The sequence below is a fragment of the Nerophis ophidion genome, linkage group LG27 (assembly GCF_033978795.1).
Source record: "Nerophis ophidion isolate RoL-2023_Sa linkage group LG27, RoL_Noph_v1.0, whole genome shotgun sequence".
In the NCBI taxonomy this organism is placed as follows: Eukaryota; Metazoa; Chordata; class Actinopteri; order Syngnathiformes; family Syngnathidae; genus Nerophis; species Nerophis ophidion.
In genome coordinates, this window is record NC_084637.1 from 26,049,194 (window position 1) to 26,068,348 (window position 19,155).

Genomic DNA, 19,155 nt, shown 5'->3' on the forward strand with positions numbered 1-19,155 from the left:
ATAGCTCAAATAGCAGCACTTACCAGTGAGCTGCCTCTATTTTAAAAATTGTATTTATTTACTAGCAAGCTGGTCTCGCTTTTTTCGACATTTTTAATTCTAAGAGAGACAAAACTCAGATAGAATTTGAAAATCCAAGAAAATATTTTAAAGACTTGGTCTTCACTTGTTTAAATAAATTCATAATTTTTTTTACTTTGCTTCTTATAACTTTCCGAAAAAAATTTTTGGAGAAAAAATACAACCTTAAAAATGATTTTAGGATTTTTAAACTTATACTTTTTTACCTTTTAAATTCCTTCCTCTTCTTTCCTGACAATTTAAATCAATGTTCAAGTATTTTTTTTTATTGTAAAGAATAATACATACATTTTAATTTAATTCTTCATTTTAGCTTCTGTTTATTTGACGAAGAATATTTGTGAAATATTTCTTCAAACTTATTATGATTAAAATTAAAAAAAAAAATTCTGGCAAATCTAAAAAATCTTTAGAATCAAATTTAAATCTTATTTCAAAGTCTTTTGAATTTCTTTTAAAATTTTTGTTCTGGAAAATCTAGAAAAAATAATGATTTGTCTTTGTTAGAAATATAGCTAGGTCCAATTTGTTATATATTCTAACAAAATGCAAATGTAATCAAAATTCAAAAATTAATCTTAATCAGGAAAAATGATTAATGATGTTCCATAAATGTTTTCTTTAATTTTTTCAAAAAAATTTGAATTAGCTAGTTTTTCTCTTCTTTTTTTCAGTTGAATTTGGAATTTTAAAGAGTCGAAATTGAAGATAAACTATGTTTCAAAATTTAATTTTCTTTTTTTTCCGTTCAATTAAGTGTTTTTTTCATTATTTATTCTCTACAAAAAACCTTCCGTAAAAGGAAAAAATAATGTACGACAAAATGACAGGCAGAAATACCCATTTTTTTATTATATATATATAGATTTATTTATTAAATGTAAATTGATCAAATCGGCTATTTTTGGCAATTTATTTAAGTGTGTATCAAACTGGTAGCCCTTCGCTTTAATCAGTACCCAAGAAATAGCTCTTGCTTTCAAAAAGGTTGGTGACCCCTGATTTAGGCTATCATGATATTTTCTTTTCAAGCCGATACCGATAACTGCCTGCTTCTTAAGACTGATACCGATAACTGATTTATATTTATTTAAAAAAAAAAATATGATTTTAGTGGAGTTTCTGCACACCTGGAGGTAACAATCACGTAGCATGTCTTCTTAAGCTTCCATAAATTCATGCTCAGCGTTTCAGAGGGCTGATAAGGTTTGATGTAGGGCTGGGCAATGTATCGATATACTCGATATATCGCGGGTTTGTCTCTGTGCGATATAGAAAATGACTATATCGTGATATTCGAGTATACGTTCTCACGCAGTTGCTTTTAGCTGCGGGCATTACACTACAGGCGTTTCTCACTCTCTTATCTCTCCTTCTCACAGACAGCAAGCGCACCTTCTTACATACGTCACATACGTATACGCCCTCACGGAGCAGAGAGGTAGCAGCATGGGTAACGTTAGCTGTGATGCTAACGGAGCCGTGCGAGTTGTAATACGAGAGAAAGAAGTTGCAAATCTGGTAACAAATGAAGGAAGAATTAATTCCCAAGAAAAACAGCAGGGTGTCCATCATCTGGCTGTGGTTTGGCTTCAAGTGGGAATATGTCGAACAGATAACCGTAAATCGTCAAGTGTGGGGCAAAAGCGTTGCTACAAAAAGTAACATTACTGCTAGTATGTAGCATCATTTGAAAAATCACCTGCAAGAGAATGAAGAGTGCTTACTCCGCATGTCAACATTTCCATTCGGTGCCACATGCCCACACCATCAAAATGCGGAGGCAAACATTTCCAGATCAACACCGTATAAAAAAAAATAGTCGTCAACAAAAGGAGATAATGTCCGCAGTAACCTACCACATAGCGAAGGACGAACACTATTTGATTTCCTATTATGCAGCTCATTTTTATTTGACAGTTATTAAAATATCTTGTGTGACATCACGCACAAAAGTGCACTTGATTTGTTTTAAATTATTGTAGTGGCGTTCTGTACAAAAAGTGCACTTTAATTTTGTGTTGTTTTGATATGTCATCTTAGTGACATCATGCACAAAAGTGCACTCTTAGCTTGTTTTAAAAAGTCTCTGACAATCTTGCACTTTCTGTTTTGAAAGGACATTAATGTTTTTTGCCACTGCTTGATAACTGTTTAATAAATACAGTTTTGGTCAATTGACTTAGGTATGATTTCCCTCTCCGCATGAAAGTTTAAAATGAGCATATATTGTTATTTGTTGACGAGGCAGGCATGGAGTGAGAAAACAATTTAATAAAGATACTAAGACAAAATCAAACAAAAGGGTACTAACACAAAGCGCGCACGAGGCGGATAACAAACTAAGGGTCTTTAGCATAGAAGCTAGCAAGAAACAAAAAAGGGCCTAGCGTGGAAGCTAGCGGGTAGCAAACAGGAAAACAGAAGTTGTTACTTGTAGAGTGAAAACAAAACAGAAGCGGGGAACAAAAGATAGTAAGTTACAAACAAACAAATGTAGCTTACCGCAATAAAACGACACGATAGCAACGACAGGAGCGACATGTGGCAACGACAATACAAATGACAATACAATGATCCAGCAACTGACACAAGACAAAGAGGGTACAAATAGGAGCGGGCTGATTGGCAACAGGTGTGACCAGGTGCCAATCAGCCGCAGCTGAGGAGGAACACAGCACTGAGGGAACAAGACAGGAAGCTGACAAAATAAGAGCACTAGACAGGAACTACTAAACACAGAGGAAACAGACAAATGCAGAAGAAAACTAAAACATAGACAAACTGTCAGGGGAAAGCCTGACTTATACTAATGCACTATGAAAAACAATGTTTTAATGTAGACACATAGAATCATCATACTACTTTGATTATATACATCAAGTGTTCGGTCAAGGCTAAGACAAAATATTGAGATTTATATTGTGTATTGCGATATGGCTTAAAAATGTTGAGATATCAAAAAAAAGGCCATATAGCCCAGGTCTAGTTTGATGTGTTGAAGCGCTATGTTTCCTTTACTCTTCGCTAGGGATGGGTGCTGAAATAGGTTCTTATATAGGGGGGGTTAGGGGGGAGCGGGGGGTGTATATTGTAGCGTCCCAGAAGAGTCAGTGTTGCAAGGGATTCTGGCTATTTGTTCTGTTGTGTTTATGTTGTGTTACGGTGGGGATGTTCTCCCGAAATGTGTTTGTCATTCTCGTTTGGTGTGGGTTCACAGTGTGGCGCATATTTGTAACAGTGTTAAAGTTGTTTTTACGGCCACCCTCAGTGTGACCTGTATGGCTGTTGAGCAGGTATGCCTTGATTGTAAATCAATCCACTACCTCGCTCGGTTGGTAGAGTGGCCGTGCCAGCAACTTGAGGGTTGCAGGTTCGATTCCCGCTTCCGCCATCCTAGTCACTGCCGTTGTCCTTGGGCAAGACACTTTACCCACCTGCTCCCAGTGCCACCCACACTAGTTTAAATGTAACTTAGATATTGGGTTTCACTATGTAAAGCGCTTTGAGTCACTAGAGAAAAGCGCTATATAAATATAATTCACTTCACTTCACTTCTCTCTGTCTCGGCCCCTCCCTCAACAATGTTCCTGCCTACGCACACCTTCACAATTTGTTTTGTTTATAACCCCTCTTTACCCTGTACATACATTAAAAATACAACCTTAACACAAAACGCCGGACATTTGAGGCATTTAAGAAACCCCGCCCGGACACCCCGGACAGTCCCGCAAAAGAGGACATGTCCGGGGAAAAGAGGACTTATGGTCAGTCTAATTAATCATGAAGGGTTAACAAGGAAAAGTCTCCCTGCAGACACCGTCGTTGGTTGTCTGTGTTCGTCTCCATCTTCGGGTATACATTGAATATCACAGATGAACAGCTTCTACATTTATGGCCAAATCCTCCTGATATCCAGATGACAGACGTGATTTGTAACGTAGAATAACTTTGAGGAGCCGAGACACAACGATGCGGGAGCGGCAGGACATTGGACTACTTGGCTGTGTGCTATCAATCCGCCGCAAAAAATTGTTTGTCTGTGTTAGCACTTATAATAACAACATTGCTAATATTTGGTCAGTATTCAGGTCACGGTATGTACAGTCCTGGTCAAAATTTTACATACACTTGTAAAGAACATTATGTCATTGCTGTCTTGAGTTTCCAATCATTTCTACAACTTTTACTTTTTTGTGATAGTGATAGGAGCACATACTTGTTGGTCACAAAAACATTTATGACTTTGGTTCTTTTATCAATTGTAACTAAATGCTGGGTCGAAAGTATACATACAGTAATGTTAAAAATGTGGTTACATGCACCTTGGCAAGTTTCACTGCACTACAAAAACTGAACTCTAAGTAAGGTGAAATATCTCAAATAAGGGTGATATTTTCTTATTCTCTGTCTGATAAAATAATTATTCTCACTAAGCATATTTTATGTTAGAGCATGGGAGTCAAACTCCGGCCCGCGGGCCAAATTTGGCCCGCCGTGTAATTTCACTTGGCCCTTGAGGCAATATCAAATTAACATTAGAGCTGGCCCGCCGCTGTAACACCGCATTCACCACTAATACTCTTACTTGCCAACCCTCCCGATTTTCCCAGGAGACTCCCGAAGTTCAGTGCCCCTCCCGAATTTCATCCGGGACAACAATATTTGGGGTGGGCTTTAAAGGCACTGCCTTTGGCGTTCTCTACAACCTGTCTCCACGTCCGCTTTTCCTCCATACAAACGCTGTTCGTATGGAGGAAAATATATGCGGCTTATACACACACACAAGTGAATGCAACGCATACTTGGTCAACAGCCATACAGGTCACACTGAGGGTGGCCGTATAAACAACTTTAACACTGTAACAAATATGCGCCACACTGTGAACCCACACCAAACAAGAACGACACATTTCGGGAGAACATCCGCACCGTAACACAACATAAACACAACAGAACAAATACCCAGAACGCCTTGCGGCACTAAGTCTTCCGGGACGCCACAATATACACCCCCTGCTATCACCAAACCCCGTCCACCTCAACCCCACCGCCGAAAAGAGGCATTCAATTTTCATTTAAATTTTATTTGTTATGCCATTGATATTTTTTAATTATTATTATTATTAATTGAAACTCGATTTTGCATGTCACAATAAAGTTATATAAGCCTTGCTTGTTCAATATTCAATGCAAAACTTGTTTGGGTCCCTATTAAAAGGTTAATTTGTTCAACCTCGGCCCGCGGCTTTGTTCGGTTTTAAATTTTGGCCCACTCTGTATTTGAGTTTGACATCCCTGTGTTAGAGTGTTTTACTTGTTTTAAGTGTGTTGGTCCTAAATGATCTTGGTAAGATATTACCGCTTGTTGCTGAGATTTTATGACCTATTGTTAGACCTTGGCGAGAATGAGGACTCAGGTGCAGAAGGGGGACGATTGACACAGTTTTTATTTAACAGTTTTCTTTGGAATCTCTTTGAACAGAGTGATTAATACAAATCGGCCTTGGAATCTAACTAAAGACATATAGGCAGAATGCAATAAACAGAAAATCACTCCATAGGGAGGAAAAAGGCAATAGCAAATTTACACAAAAACTAATAACAAAAAGAACAATCTATAATAGCTGAGGAGACAAGAAACTTTTAAACAGAAAGTATGCTATAACAAGCTGAGATAACTACAAAGTAAAGCGCTCCAAGAGGAGGGGAAAAAAGGAACACAAAACACTATGAAATTTAACACACAAAAATCTTGACCAAAAACTTTAGCAAACCCAATCACTCTTTCTCAGATGAAACAAAGATATCAATAAATAAGGCAAGGCAATACTTAGCAAAACTTGGTTCAAGGCTGTGGACAAGGCTGGAGGCACGTAGCGAGACGATATACTCTGGCACAGGACAAGAGGAGGATGAGACATTTATACACAAGAGGGAGGGTGACACAGGTGGGCACAATCAGGCAATCAGGAGAGACATCAGACCAGTGAAACAGGAGGAAGGGCAAGTGACCTGAAACAAGAGGGAGAGTTGACCTTTCAAAATAAAACAGGAAATGACAAGACCACATGAAGTAGAAGCATTTAAGTCTCACCTTAAAACTCATTTGTATACTCTAGCCTTTAAATAGACTCCCTTTTTAGACCAGTTGATCTGCCGTTTCTTTTCTTTTTCTTCTATGTCCCACTCTCCTTTGTGGAGGGAGTCCGGTCCGATCCGGTGGCCATGTACTGCTCGCCTGTGTATCGGCTGGGGACATCTCTGCGCTGCTGATCCGCCTCCGCTTGGGATGGTTTCCTGCTGGCTCCGCTGTGAACGGGACTCTCGCTGCTGTGTTGGATCCGCTTTGGACTGGACTCTTGCGACTGTGTTGGATCCATTATGGATTGAACTTACATACATACATATACACACACACACATACATGCACACATACATACATACACACATACACATACATATATACATACACATACGTACATACATATACATACATATACATACACACACATACACATACATACATACATACACATACATAGTCCGCTGTGAACGGGACTCTCGCTGCTGTGTTGGATCCGCTTTGGACTGGACTCTCGCGACTGTGTTGGATCCATTATGGATTGAACTTTCACAGTATCATGTTAGACCCGCTCGACATCCATTGCTTTCATCCTCTCCAAGGTTCTCATAGTCATCATTGTCACCGACGTCCCACTGGGTGTGAGTTTTCCTTGCCCTTATGTGGGCTTACCAAGGACGTCGTAGTGGTTTGTGCAGCCCTTTGAGACACTAGTGATTTAGGCCTATATAAGTAAACATTGATTGATTGATTGATTGAAACCAGACAATACTTCGCCCAGGTGTGACACCTATATTGAGTAAAACATGCTTAAAATAATTAAAACACTCTAACACAGGGGTAGGGAACTTATAGAATAGAACGAACTTTATTGTCATTATATTTGCATATAACGAGATTAAAGACTCCAACTTAAGGTGCGGTAGTGGGAACAAATATGGGGTGAAATAAATGACGTAAGAGGTAATAAAGGAAAAAACTAACAATTGAAATAAACAGACTACTATCCAATAAGAATAATAAGCAATTCTGTACAATATACAAAACACTATAGAAATACAAAATACTGTACAATATACAGAGCAAGACAGGAGTACCGAAGTAATAAATAACAATCAGTGACGGACCTATTGCACTCGAAGGGTAGTATTGCACAGTAGGGTATTAGGGCATTATATTGTATATGATAATAACTTATATTATAAGTTAGAGTTCAACATGGTGACAGCTTTGGGAAAGAAGCTGTCTCTGAGCCTGTTTGTTCTGGCTCTGATGGACCTGTAGCGCCTGCCTGATGGTAGCAAGTCGAACAGGTGGAAGCCAGGGTGTGCGCTGTCCTTGGTAATGTTTTTTGCTCTTTTGAGGCAACGGGAGTTGTGTAAGTCCTTCAGGGAGGGCAGGGGACAGCCGATGATTTTTTTGTGCCGACTTTATGACCCTCTGAATCGCCTGTTTGTCTGCTTCAGTGCAGCTGGCGTACCACACTGTTATGCAGTACGTCAGCAGGCTCTCCAGTCTGTTCTTCCTCAGCACCCTCAGGAAATGGAGTCTCCGCTGGGCCTTCCGGATGACCGCAGTTGTATTTTGGGTCCAGGACAGGTCAGCAGATATGAGGGTGCCGAGGAACTTGAAGGAGCTGACTCTCCCCACCTCCTCGCCGTTGATGTAGAGGGGGGCGGGGTCTGCAGTGTTCTTCCTGAAGTCAAAGATGAGTTCCTTGTTTTTTTGTGGTGTTCAGTGCCAAATTATTCGCTGAACACCACGCTGATAGTTTCAGGACCTCATCTCTGTACGCAGACTCATCCCCCCTCTGTAATGGGACCCACTACCGTTGTGTCATCGGCGAACTTGATGATGGTGTTTTCTGAGTGGGCTGGACTACAGTCATGGCTCTTTTGATGACTGCATCTGGTTGTCGGATAAATCTGAGCTAACACTGCCTAACACAATAAGTAATGACTAATTCTACTTGTAATCAAAGTGTTAAAAATAAAGTTCAAAATATTAAACATGCTCACGCATTTGAATCCATCCATCCTTTTTTCTACCGCATTTTATTTATTATGAAAACCTGTTTCAGGGTTGCGATATGTTTTTATTTTTCAATAAGTCTCTCATTTGCTTTCTAGCAATTGTTTTTTTCTTTTTCGTTCTCGCTCGCTCTCTGGCTCCAGCTCCAACCCTGTCTTTCCTCCTGGCTGCTGCTTATAACAGAGCGACAGGTGATTAGATAACTAGGCCCAGGTGGGTTGTCTACGCACCTGTCGCTGATTTCGAGGACGGCTTCGCTGCAGGCCCTCAGGCCACGCCCCCCTCCACAGTTCAGAATATCAATGTTATTCTAAAGAATAAGAGACCTATTATATCAGGGGTCGGGAACCTTTTTGGCTGAGAGAGCCATGAAAGCCAAATATTTCAAAATGTATTTCTGTGAGAGCCATATAATCTTTTTTTTAACACTGAATACAACTAAATGCGTGCATTTTTAAGACCAACATTTTTACAGTATAATAAGTCTCTTATTCTTTTTAAAAATGGTACAAAAAATGGTAAATGGCTGTACTTGTATAGCGCTTTTCTACCCCTTTTAATGAGCCCAAAACGCTTTGACACTATTTCCACATTCACACACGCATTCACACACTGAGCTGCCATGCAAGGCGCTAACCAGGACCCATCAGGAGCAAGGGTGAAATGTCTTGCTCAAGGACACAACGGATGTGACTAAGATGGTAAAAGGTGGGGATTGAACCAGTAATCCTCATATTGCTGGCATAGCCACTGTCCCAACTTCGCCACGCAGTCCCCAAAATAATAACATTGTTATTCTAAAGCTAACCAATAATAAATATGATACTTCTTACAATTAAAGCGACTTTTTGAACAGGTGTGATAGAAAATGGATGGTTGGACAAAAATGCATGAGAATTTTTTATGATTTGAACGTTATTTTTAACACTGTGATTACCGGCGGAATTATTAATTACTTATCGTGTTAAGCAATGTCAGCTAAGACTTATCTGAGAGCCAGACTCAGTCATCAAAAGAGCCACATCTGGCTCTAGAGCCATAGGTTCCCTACCCCTGTATTATACTCTAGTAATGTTGGTCTTGCTTAAAAATGCACGCGTTTAGGTGTGTTCAGTGTTGAAAAAAAAATTATACGGTTCTTACGGGAATACATTTTAAAATATTCGGATTCTTGGCTGGGCTTCACGGTGGCAGAGGGGTTAGTGCATCTGCCTCACAATACGAAGTTCCTGCACACTCAGGCTCGGGATCTTTCTGTGTGGAGTTTGCATGTTCTCCCCGTGAATGCGTGGGTTCCCTCCGGGTACTCCGGCTTCCTCCCACTTCCAAAGACATGCACCTGGGGATAGGTTGATTGGCAACACCAAATTGGCCCTAGTGTGTGAATGTGAGTGTGAATGTTGTCTGTCTATCTGTGTTGGCCCTGCGATGAGGTGGCGACTTGTCCAGGGTGTACCCTGCCTTCCGCCCGATTGTAGCTGAGATAGGCGCCAGCGCCCCCCGCGACCCCGAAGAGGAATAAGCGGTAGAAAATGGATGGATGGATTCTTGGCTCTCTCAGCCAAAAAGGTTCCCGACCCCTGCTCTAACATAAAATCTGCTTAGTGAGAAGAATTATCTTATCAGACAGAAAATAAGCAAATATCTCCCTTATTTGAGATATTCAATCTTACTTAGATTTCAGTTTTTGCAGTGTGGGCGCAATTGTCTTCTCCCATTAGCTGCATTGTTAGCCACTTCGTAGTTGCCGTATTTTACGGAAAAAAACAACAAAAACATATGTATTATTGTCTCCCATAATGATTGTGAATAATAGGCAAAATTCCAATAAAAAGTACACTTCCTGACGAAATGTTTCACTCCATGGATTGGTTTTGTTTCGTAAATAGCGCCGACACTTTCAGATTTTTCTCCTTCCTGCACTCATATTTCACATTAACGATTGACGCCCGGACGTACGATGTGGTTCGTGAAAACTAAAATATTTACACTTTCTCTTGTTATTTACAAATTGCACGAAAAAAGCTGCTATCGTCCGCCTCGTTGGCTCCTAAACAAAGATCTCGCCGGCAGTGATGAGGTGAGTTTTTAGATAAGCCTCCCTCTTCAGCAGCAGAGTGGGAAGCCGCATATAACATTTTATCATCCGTAGTATAAAAGCTGATAAGCCGGGTCTCTTTCCTCACTGTCAGTCTCCCTTCTGCTGCCACCATTACTCACTGTGGCTCTGACATCGGGTTAGCGCATAGCTCAGGGCATGCTGAACCGACCACGATGTGCCCTCGTTCCACCCACCGATTATATCAACAGCGTGCAAGGGGCCCGGGGGCCGGTGATCTTGAGGCTGTGCCTCTGATGAACAAGTGGCCAATTCTGAATATAGCCTTGACCGTGCTGTTGATTACCCGCCATTAGCCCCGAAACTGCTGCAAATACAAAAAAAAAATTGGACAGGAATTGGGCTGCGTGTGGGTTTTCTTGTCCAAAGTCCTAACACATTTTACTGTATCCATACACATCACTGCAAAAACTGATATCTAAGTCAGATGAAATATCTCAAATAAGGGTGATATTTGCTTATTTTCTGTCTGATAAGATAATTCTTCTCACTAAGCAGATTTTATATTAGAGTGTTTTACTTGTTTTAAAGGGGAACATTATCACCGGACCTATGTAAGCGTCAATATATACCTTGATGTTGCAGAAAAAAGACTATGTATTTTTTTAACCGATTTCCGAACTCTAAATGGGTGAATTTTGGCAAATATAACGCCTTTCTGTTTATCGATCTTTTTGCGATGACATCAGAACGTGACGTCACCGAGGTAATACGCTCGCCATTTTCATTTTCAACACATTACAAACACCGGGTCTCAGCTCTGTTATTTTCCGTTTTTTCGACTATTTTTTGGAACCTTGGAGACATCATGCCTCGTCGGTGTGTTGTCGGAGGGTGTAACAACACTAACAGGGAGGGATTCAAGTTGCACCACAGGCAAGAAATCTGCCGCCAGACCCCCATTGAATGTACCAAAATGTCTTCACATTTGACCGGCGATGCTAAGACAGACATGGCACAGAGATGTATGGATAACCTGCAGATGCATTTGCAACGATTAAGTCAACGAAATCACAAAGGTGAGTTTTGTTGATGTTGTTGACTTATGTGCTAATCAGACATATTTGGTCACGGCATGACTGCCAGCTAATCGATGCTAACATGCTACGCTAATCGATGCTAACATGCTATTTACGCTAGCTGTATGTACATTTAAAACTAGATACCCACATTTAATGCAAAATAAACGCTTACCAATCGACGGATTTAAGTTGCTCCGGTGTCACAAGATGCGAAAGTCCTGATCGTTTGGTCCGCACATTTTACCGGCGATGCTAAAAAGGCAGCCATGCTATGGGCCACTTCATTAGGTACACCCACGCTATGGCCGAATAGCGTCAATAGCTATTCGCTCAATAGCTTCAATTTCTTCTTCGTTTTCGCTATCTGCCTCCATACTCCGACCATCTGTTTCAATACATGCGTAATCTGTTGAATCGCTTAAACCGCTGAAATCCGAGTCTGAATCCAAACTAATGTCGCTATATCTTGCTGTGGTAACCGCCGTGTTGTTTGTATTGGCAGCCCTGTATGACGTCACAGGGAAATGGATAGTGGTTTCGAAGATAGTGAAAATAAGGCACTTTAAAGCTTTATTTAGGGATATTCCGGGACTGGTAAATTATGAAAAAAACTTTGAAAAATAAAACAAGCCACTGGGAACTGATTTTTATTGTTTTTAACCTTTTTGAAATTGTGATAATGTTCCCCTTTAAGGGTTTTGGTCCTAAATGATCTCAGTAAGATATTACAGCCTGTTTCTACAAGTCATCAGAATCAGGTAATACACCAACTTATATTCTTGTCTTTGTAAAAGAAAGGAATTTATATGTTTTAAAATGCTTGTATTATTATTAAACACATTTAACTTGTTAACAAAAATGTCTCTTTCATAAAAAAAATATAAGTGTTATATATGAATGAAGTAGATCCCCTTGACTTGGTCAATTGAAAAGTTGTACCAATATTTAGTATTTAAAACAATGAATGACTGGTGAAGTAGTTACATAACCACTGTTCAAGCACCAATGTTCACTTTTTCCAGGACCTCAATTTTCCATCGACTTAATTCCTGTAAGGATATAAAATGCACTCATTGTCAACAACCCTTGACAAATATGTTTTCATATCAGATTTTTGGAGTTCTTGTGAGAAATCTTCTCGGGTCTAATCAACCGCGGCGCTTTTTCTCCTTCTTTCAGTGCTCGTCGTCTGCAGTACGTCTCCTCTGCTTACCTCTCAAAACTTTCAATTTGTGCCGGGAAATCCAGTTTTTGTCCTTCTTTCCTGGTGTTTTACTGGTACTGTTTCGCTTGTTTTTTTGTTATTTTTGCATACTACAGCGGTAAACAAGCCCGTTGCTTGGATCATGTTTTGATTAGTTAAAAACTCCCTTAGTTCGGTTTCAGCATCCCTGAGTTTGTATTTTCTGGGTTGCCATGGGTGCTGACTATTTTCACCTGCCTCTGATTAGTGTTCGTCACGCTCACCTGCTCCCAGGCACTACTCAGAGCATTCTTTATTCCTGCTTTTCGCCACACTCAGTCTGGCTGTCTTGTTTGCTTCACGCAAGAGTTACGTTCGAAGATTATTGCTTCTTGTTTTCTATGCTAAGCTTTTCCGTTAGCTTTGGCATAGCTTCCCGTGCAATCAGCACACTTTTCTGTTTATTTGTGTTTTCCTGAATTTTTATATTCTGGACTGATTTATGGAGAGTAAAACATTGTTTTACCTGAACGCTGCCTCTGGAGTTCCGTCTGCATCTTGGCGAAACAATCCCACCGTAACACTCCGTCCGCGACACTCGGCGGAGGGTGGCGAGTTTTACGTGATTCAATCAAATATTAAAGCCTTTTTCCAGCTGTTTACTAACATATACCACGGGTGTCGAACACGGTTAGACTGAGGACCACATCGCAGTTATGGCTGCCCTAACCGTATATCATTTATCAAAATAAATGTATACGAATTCACCTCATGATATTATGAAATGAATTGCTGTGCTTTTGTTTATTATATTAATAATACATACATTGTAAAAAAAAACAACAAAAAACTTGCCACAACTTCACCGAAAATTTTACGAGAGTTTTCCAGGCATATTAATGTCAATGGAACAACAGTACTACAGTTTTCTTTTTTTTACTGTAAAATCCTGGCAATTAAGCTCCCATTTTTTTTTTTTTTACTATAAAATCTATTGTCATTTCTATAGGTTACAATTTGATGAATAACTTGCTTTGACATAACTCGAGTCGACATTTATTTTGTTTTCATTTAAAAAAAAAATTAATTAATGATGGTATTATATTTGTTGAGATAGGCACCAGCGCCCCCCACGACATGGATGGATGGATTATATTTGTTGCATTTTTAGATGATACAGTTTAAAATATACTCAATAGCATGCAATACACCTGTGACATATATTATTCATTTTTAACTTTTACATCCATCCATCCATCCATTTTCAACCGCTTATTCCCATTTGGGATCGCAACGGGCGCTGGTGCCTATCTCAGCTACAATCGGGCGGAAGGTGGTGTACACCTTGGACAAGTCGCCACCTCATCGCAGGGCCAACACAGATAGACAAACAACATTCACACACTAGGGCCAATTTTAGTGTTGCCAATCAACCTATCCCCAGGTGCATGTGTTTGGAAGTGGGAGGAAGCCGTAGTACCCGGAGGGAACCCACGCAGTCACGGGGAGAACATGCAAACTCCACACAGAAAGATCGCGAGCTCGGGATTGAACCCAGGACTACTCAGGACCTTCATATTGTGAGGCACATGCACTAACCCCTCTTCCACTGTGCTGCCCCACTCAGATATAATAAATAATAATAATAATGATGAATTACAAACCCCGTTTCCATATGAGTTGGGAAATGGTGTTAGATGTAAATATAAACGGAATACAATGATTTGCAAATCCTTTTCAACCCACATTTAGTTGAATATGCTACAAAGACAACATATTTGATGTTCAAACTCAAAAACTTTATTATTATTTTTGTGGCCAATAATAATTACCTTAGAATTTCATGGCTGCAACACGTGCCAAAGTAGTTGGGAAAGGGCATGTTCACCACTGTGTTACATCACCTTTTCTTTTAACAACACTCAATAAACGTTTGGGAACTAAGGAAACTAATTGTTGAAGCTTTGAATGTGGAATTCTTTCCCATTCTTGTTTTATGTAGAGCTTCAGTCGTTCAACAGTCCGGGGTCTCCGCTGTCGTACTTTACGCTTCATAATGCGCCAGGTCTGGACTGCAGGCGGGCCAGGAAAGTACTCGCACTCTTTTTTTACGAAGCCACGCTGTTGTAACACGTGTTGAATGTGGCTTGGCATTGTCTTGCTGAAATAAACAGGGGCGTCCATGAAAAAGACGGCGCTTAGATGCCAGCATATGTTGTTCCAAAACCTGTATGTACCTTTCAGCATTAATGGTGCCTTCACAGATGTGTAAGTTACCCATGCCTTGGGCACTAATGCACCCCCATACCATCACAGATGCTGGCTTTTGAACTTTACGTCGATAACAGTCTGGATGGTTCATTTCCCCTTTGGTGCAGATGACACAATGTCAAATATTTCCAAAAACTATTTGAAATGTGGACTCGTCAGACCACAGAACACTTTTCCACTTTGCATCAGTCCATCTTAGATGATCTCGGGCACAGAGAAGCCGGCAGCGTTTGTGGATGTTGTTGATAAATGGCTTTCGCTTTGCATAGTAGAGCTTTAACTTGCACTTACAGATGTAGCGACGAACCGTATTTAGTAACAGTTGTTTTCTGAAGTGATCCTGAGCCCATGTGGTGATATCCTTTAGAGATTGATGTCGGTTTTTTATACCGTGCCGTCTGAAGGATCGAAGGTCACGGTCATTCAATTTTGGTTTCTGGCCATGCCGCTTAGGTGGAGTGATTTCTCCAGATTCTCTGAACCTTTTGATGATATTATGGAGCGTAGATGTTGAAATCCCTAAATTTCTTGCAATTGCACTTTGAGAAAAGTTGTTCTTAAACTGTTTGACTATTTGCTCACGCAGTTGTGGACAAAGGGGTGTACCTCGCCCCATTCTTTCTTGTGAAAGACTGAGCATTTTTTGGGAAGCTTTTTTATACCCAATCATGGCACCCACCTGTTCCCAATTAGCCTGCACACCCGTGATTTTACAGACCGTAGATGGTAAAATCCCTAAATTCCTTGCAATAGCTCGTTGAGAAATGTTGTTCTAAAATTGTTCGATAATTTGCTTACAAATTGGTGACCCTCACCCCATCCTTGTTTGTGAATTACTTAGCATTTCATGGAAGCTGTTTTTATACCCAATCATGGCACCCACCTGTCTCCAATTAGCCTGCACACCTGTGGGATGTTCCAAATAAGTGTTTGATGAGCATTCCTCAACTTTATCAGTATTTATTGCCACCTTTCCCAACTTCTTTGTCACATATTGCTGGCATCAAATTCTAAAGTTAATGATTATTTGCAAAAAAAAGAGAAAATGTTTATCAGTTTGAACATCAAATATTTCGTCTTTGTAGTGCATTAAATTGAATATGGGTTGAAAATGATTTGCAAATCATTGTATTCTGTTTATATTTACATCTAACACAATTTCCCAACTCATATGGAAACGGGGTTTGTACATTTGTAACGCACTATAAATTTGTCAAAATCTCAAAGTGCTACAAAGAATAAAAATAAAGATATTTGCTCCAAAATATCGTATATCGGCCCTGAAAAAACATTTCGGACTCACACGCGTGCGTCAGGGATGTGTAAAAAAATCCCGGCAGACATTAAGATAAGAATGATGTCATTTACGACGCCGAGTGGTGCTTGGGTGCCGGCAGGATTCATAATCTTCATCAATTATGAAGGGAGTCAATATTTCACAGCCACTTTAAAGGTCATCTTCAAATTGTAGGTGGCGGCGTACAGCAGTTTGACCCCGGGTAACCAACGCTTTATAGTTTTCCTCTAAAGGCAAAAAGGTCAACGAGATGAGTCACATGACTGGCCATGAAAGAGGAATGTGTGTTTGTCTTTCTTCCCAGCCATAAAATGCATGAGGGTTTTACTTTTTTTATGTATTTGTGGGTGAGACGTAGTGGATGCTAATGATGCACTGCTGAGTGCGCCACATCATGAAGGATTGCTGCTCACTTAATGTAACGCCATCAAGCTGTCGGCAGCTGTTGTGATTTGTTCCCCGGTTGTGTGTTTCACAGCTTTTTATGCAGATTGATGCACTTTACCCCAAAATGTTTGGAACCTGGACCGACTACGCCAAGAAATACTGCAACGCCCATTACAGGTGAGGCTAATGGTACTCAACGGTACCAATTGTTGATATTTTTTGTCTGCACTGCAAAAAGTCAGTGTTCATCCATTTTTTCTACCGCTTATTCCCTTTTGGGGTCGCTGGGGGCGCTGGCGCCTATCTCAGCTACAATCGGGCGGAAGGCGGGGTACACCCTGGACAAGTCGCCACCTCATCGCAGGGCCAACACAGATGGACAGACAACTTTCACACTCACATTCACACACTAGAGCCAATTTTTAGTGTTGCCAATCAACCTATCCCCAGGTGCATGTCTTTGGAAGTGGGAGGAAGCCGGAGTACCCGGAGGGAACCCACGCATTCACGGGGAGAACATGCAAACTCCACACAGAAAGATCCCGAGCCTGGATTTGAACCCAGGACTGCAGGAACTTCGTATTGTGAGGCTGGCTCACAATACGTCAGTGTTCAAAAACAAGAAAAAAAAATACAAAAATGAGGAGTATTTTATTTGAATTAAGCAACATTATCTGCCAATAGAACAAGTAAAAGTAGCTAACCTCAATGAACCCCAAAATACCTTAAAGGCCTACTGAAACCCACTACTACCGACCACGCAGTTTGATAGTTTATATATCAATGATGAAATATTAAAGGGGAACATTATCACAATTTCAAAAGGGTTAAAAACAATAAAAATCAGTTACCAGTGGCTTGTTGTATTTTTTGAAGTTTTTTTTCAAAATTTTACCGGTCTCGGAATATCCCTAAATTGAGTGAAGTGAATTGTGAATTATATTTTATATAGTGCTTTTTCTCTAGTGACTCAGAGCGCTTTACATAGTGACACCCAATATCTAAGTTACATTTAAACCAGTGTGGGTGGCACTGGGAGCAGGTGGGTAAAGTGTCTTGCCCAAGGGCACAACGGCAGTGACTAGGATGGCGGAAGCGGGAATCGAACCGGCAACCCTCAAGTTGCTGGCACGACCACTCTACCAACCGAGCTAAAGCTTAAAAATTAAGCTTTAAAGTGCTTGATTTTCACTATTTGCGATGCGACTATCCATTTATATAGGGGGGTTTGGGGGGTAGCGGGGGATGTATGTTGTGGCGTCCCGGAGGGGTCGGTGTTGCGGGGTATTCTGGGTGTTTGTTCTGTTGTGTTTGTGTTGTGTTGCGGTGCGGATGTTCTGCCGAGGTGTGTTTGTCGTTCTTGTTGGGTGTGGGTTCACAGTGTGGCGCATATTTGCAACAGTGTTGGGGTTGTTTGTACGGCCACCTTCTGTGTGACCTGTATGGCTGTTGAGCAGGTATGCCTTGATTGTAAATCAATCCACTACCTCGCTCGGTTGGTAGAGTGGCCGTGCCAGCAACTTGAGGGTTGCAGGTTCGATTCCCGCTTTCCACCATCCTAGTCACTTTGCTCACCTGCTCCCAGTGCCACCCACACTGGTTTAAATGTAACTTAGATATTGGGTTTCACTATGTAAAGCGCTATATAAATCAATCAATCAATCAATGTTTACTTATATAGCCCTAAATCACTAGTGTCTCAAAGGGCTGCACAAACCACCACGACATCCTCGGTAGGCCCACATAAGGGCAAGGAAAACTCACACCCAGTGGGACGTCGGTGACAATGATGACTATGAGAACCTTAGAGAGGAGGAAAGCAATGGATGTCGAGCGGGTCTAACATGATACTGTGAAAGTTCAATCCACAATGGATACAACACAGTCGCGAAAGTCCAGTCCAAAGAGGCTCCAAGACACGGCAGCGAGAGTCCCGTTCACAGCGGAGCCAGCAGGAAACCATCCGAAGCGTAGGCGGACCAGCAGCGCAGAGATGTCCCCAGCCGATACACAGGCGAGCAGTACATGGCCACCGGATCGGACCGGACCCCCTCCACACGGGAGAGTGGGACATAGAAGAAAAAGAAAAGAAACGGCAGATCAACTGGTCTAAAAAGGGAGTCTATTTAAAGGCTAGAGTATACAAATGAGTTTTAAGGTGAGACTTAAATGCTTCTACTGAGGTGGCATCGCGAACTGTTACCGGGAGGGCATTCCAGAGTACTGGAGCCCCAACGGAAAACGCTCTATAGCCCGCAGACTTTTTTTGGGCTTTGGGAATCACTAATAAGCCGGAGTCCTTTGAACGCAGATTTCTTGCCGGGACATATGGTACAATACAATCGGCAAGATAAGATGGAGCTAGACCGTGTAGTATTTTATACGTAAGTAGTAAAACCTTAAAGTCACATCTTAAGTGCACAGGAAGCCAGTGCAGGTGAGCCAGTACAGGCGTAATGTGATCAAACTTTCTTGTTCTTGTCAAAAGTCTAGCAGCCGCATTTTGTACCAACTGTAATCTTTTAATGCTAGACATGGGGAGACCCGAAAATAATACGTTACAGTAATCGAGGCGAGACGTAACAAACGCATGGATAATGATCTCAGCGTCTTTAGTGGACAGAATGGAGCGAATTTTAGCGATGTTACGGAGATGAAAGAAGGCCGTTTTAGTAACGC

At 41.0% G+C, this 19,155-nt stretch overlaps 1 protein-coding gene across 2 annotated transcripts in view; it reads left to right on the forward strand.

Annotated features, from left to right (window-relative positions):
* Nucleotides 1-19,155, forward strand: part of zranb3 (zinc finger, RAN-binding domain containing 3) — a 334,364-nt gene that overhangs the window by 53,422 nt on the left and 261,787 nt on the right. For both annotated transcript variants that reach the window (XM_061889175.1, XM_061889174.1), the window contains one exon: nucleotides 16,568-16,653. In XM_061889175.1, coding sequence (XP_061745159.1) covers nucleotides 16,568-16,653 — 86 coding nt within the window. The remainder of the gene's footprint in view (nucleotides 1-16,567; nucleotides 16,654-19,155) is intronic.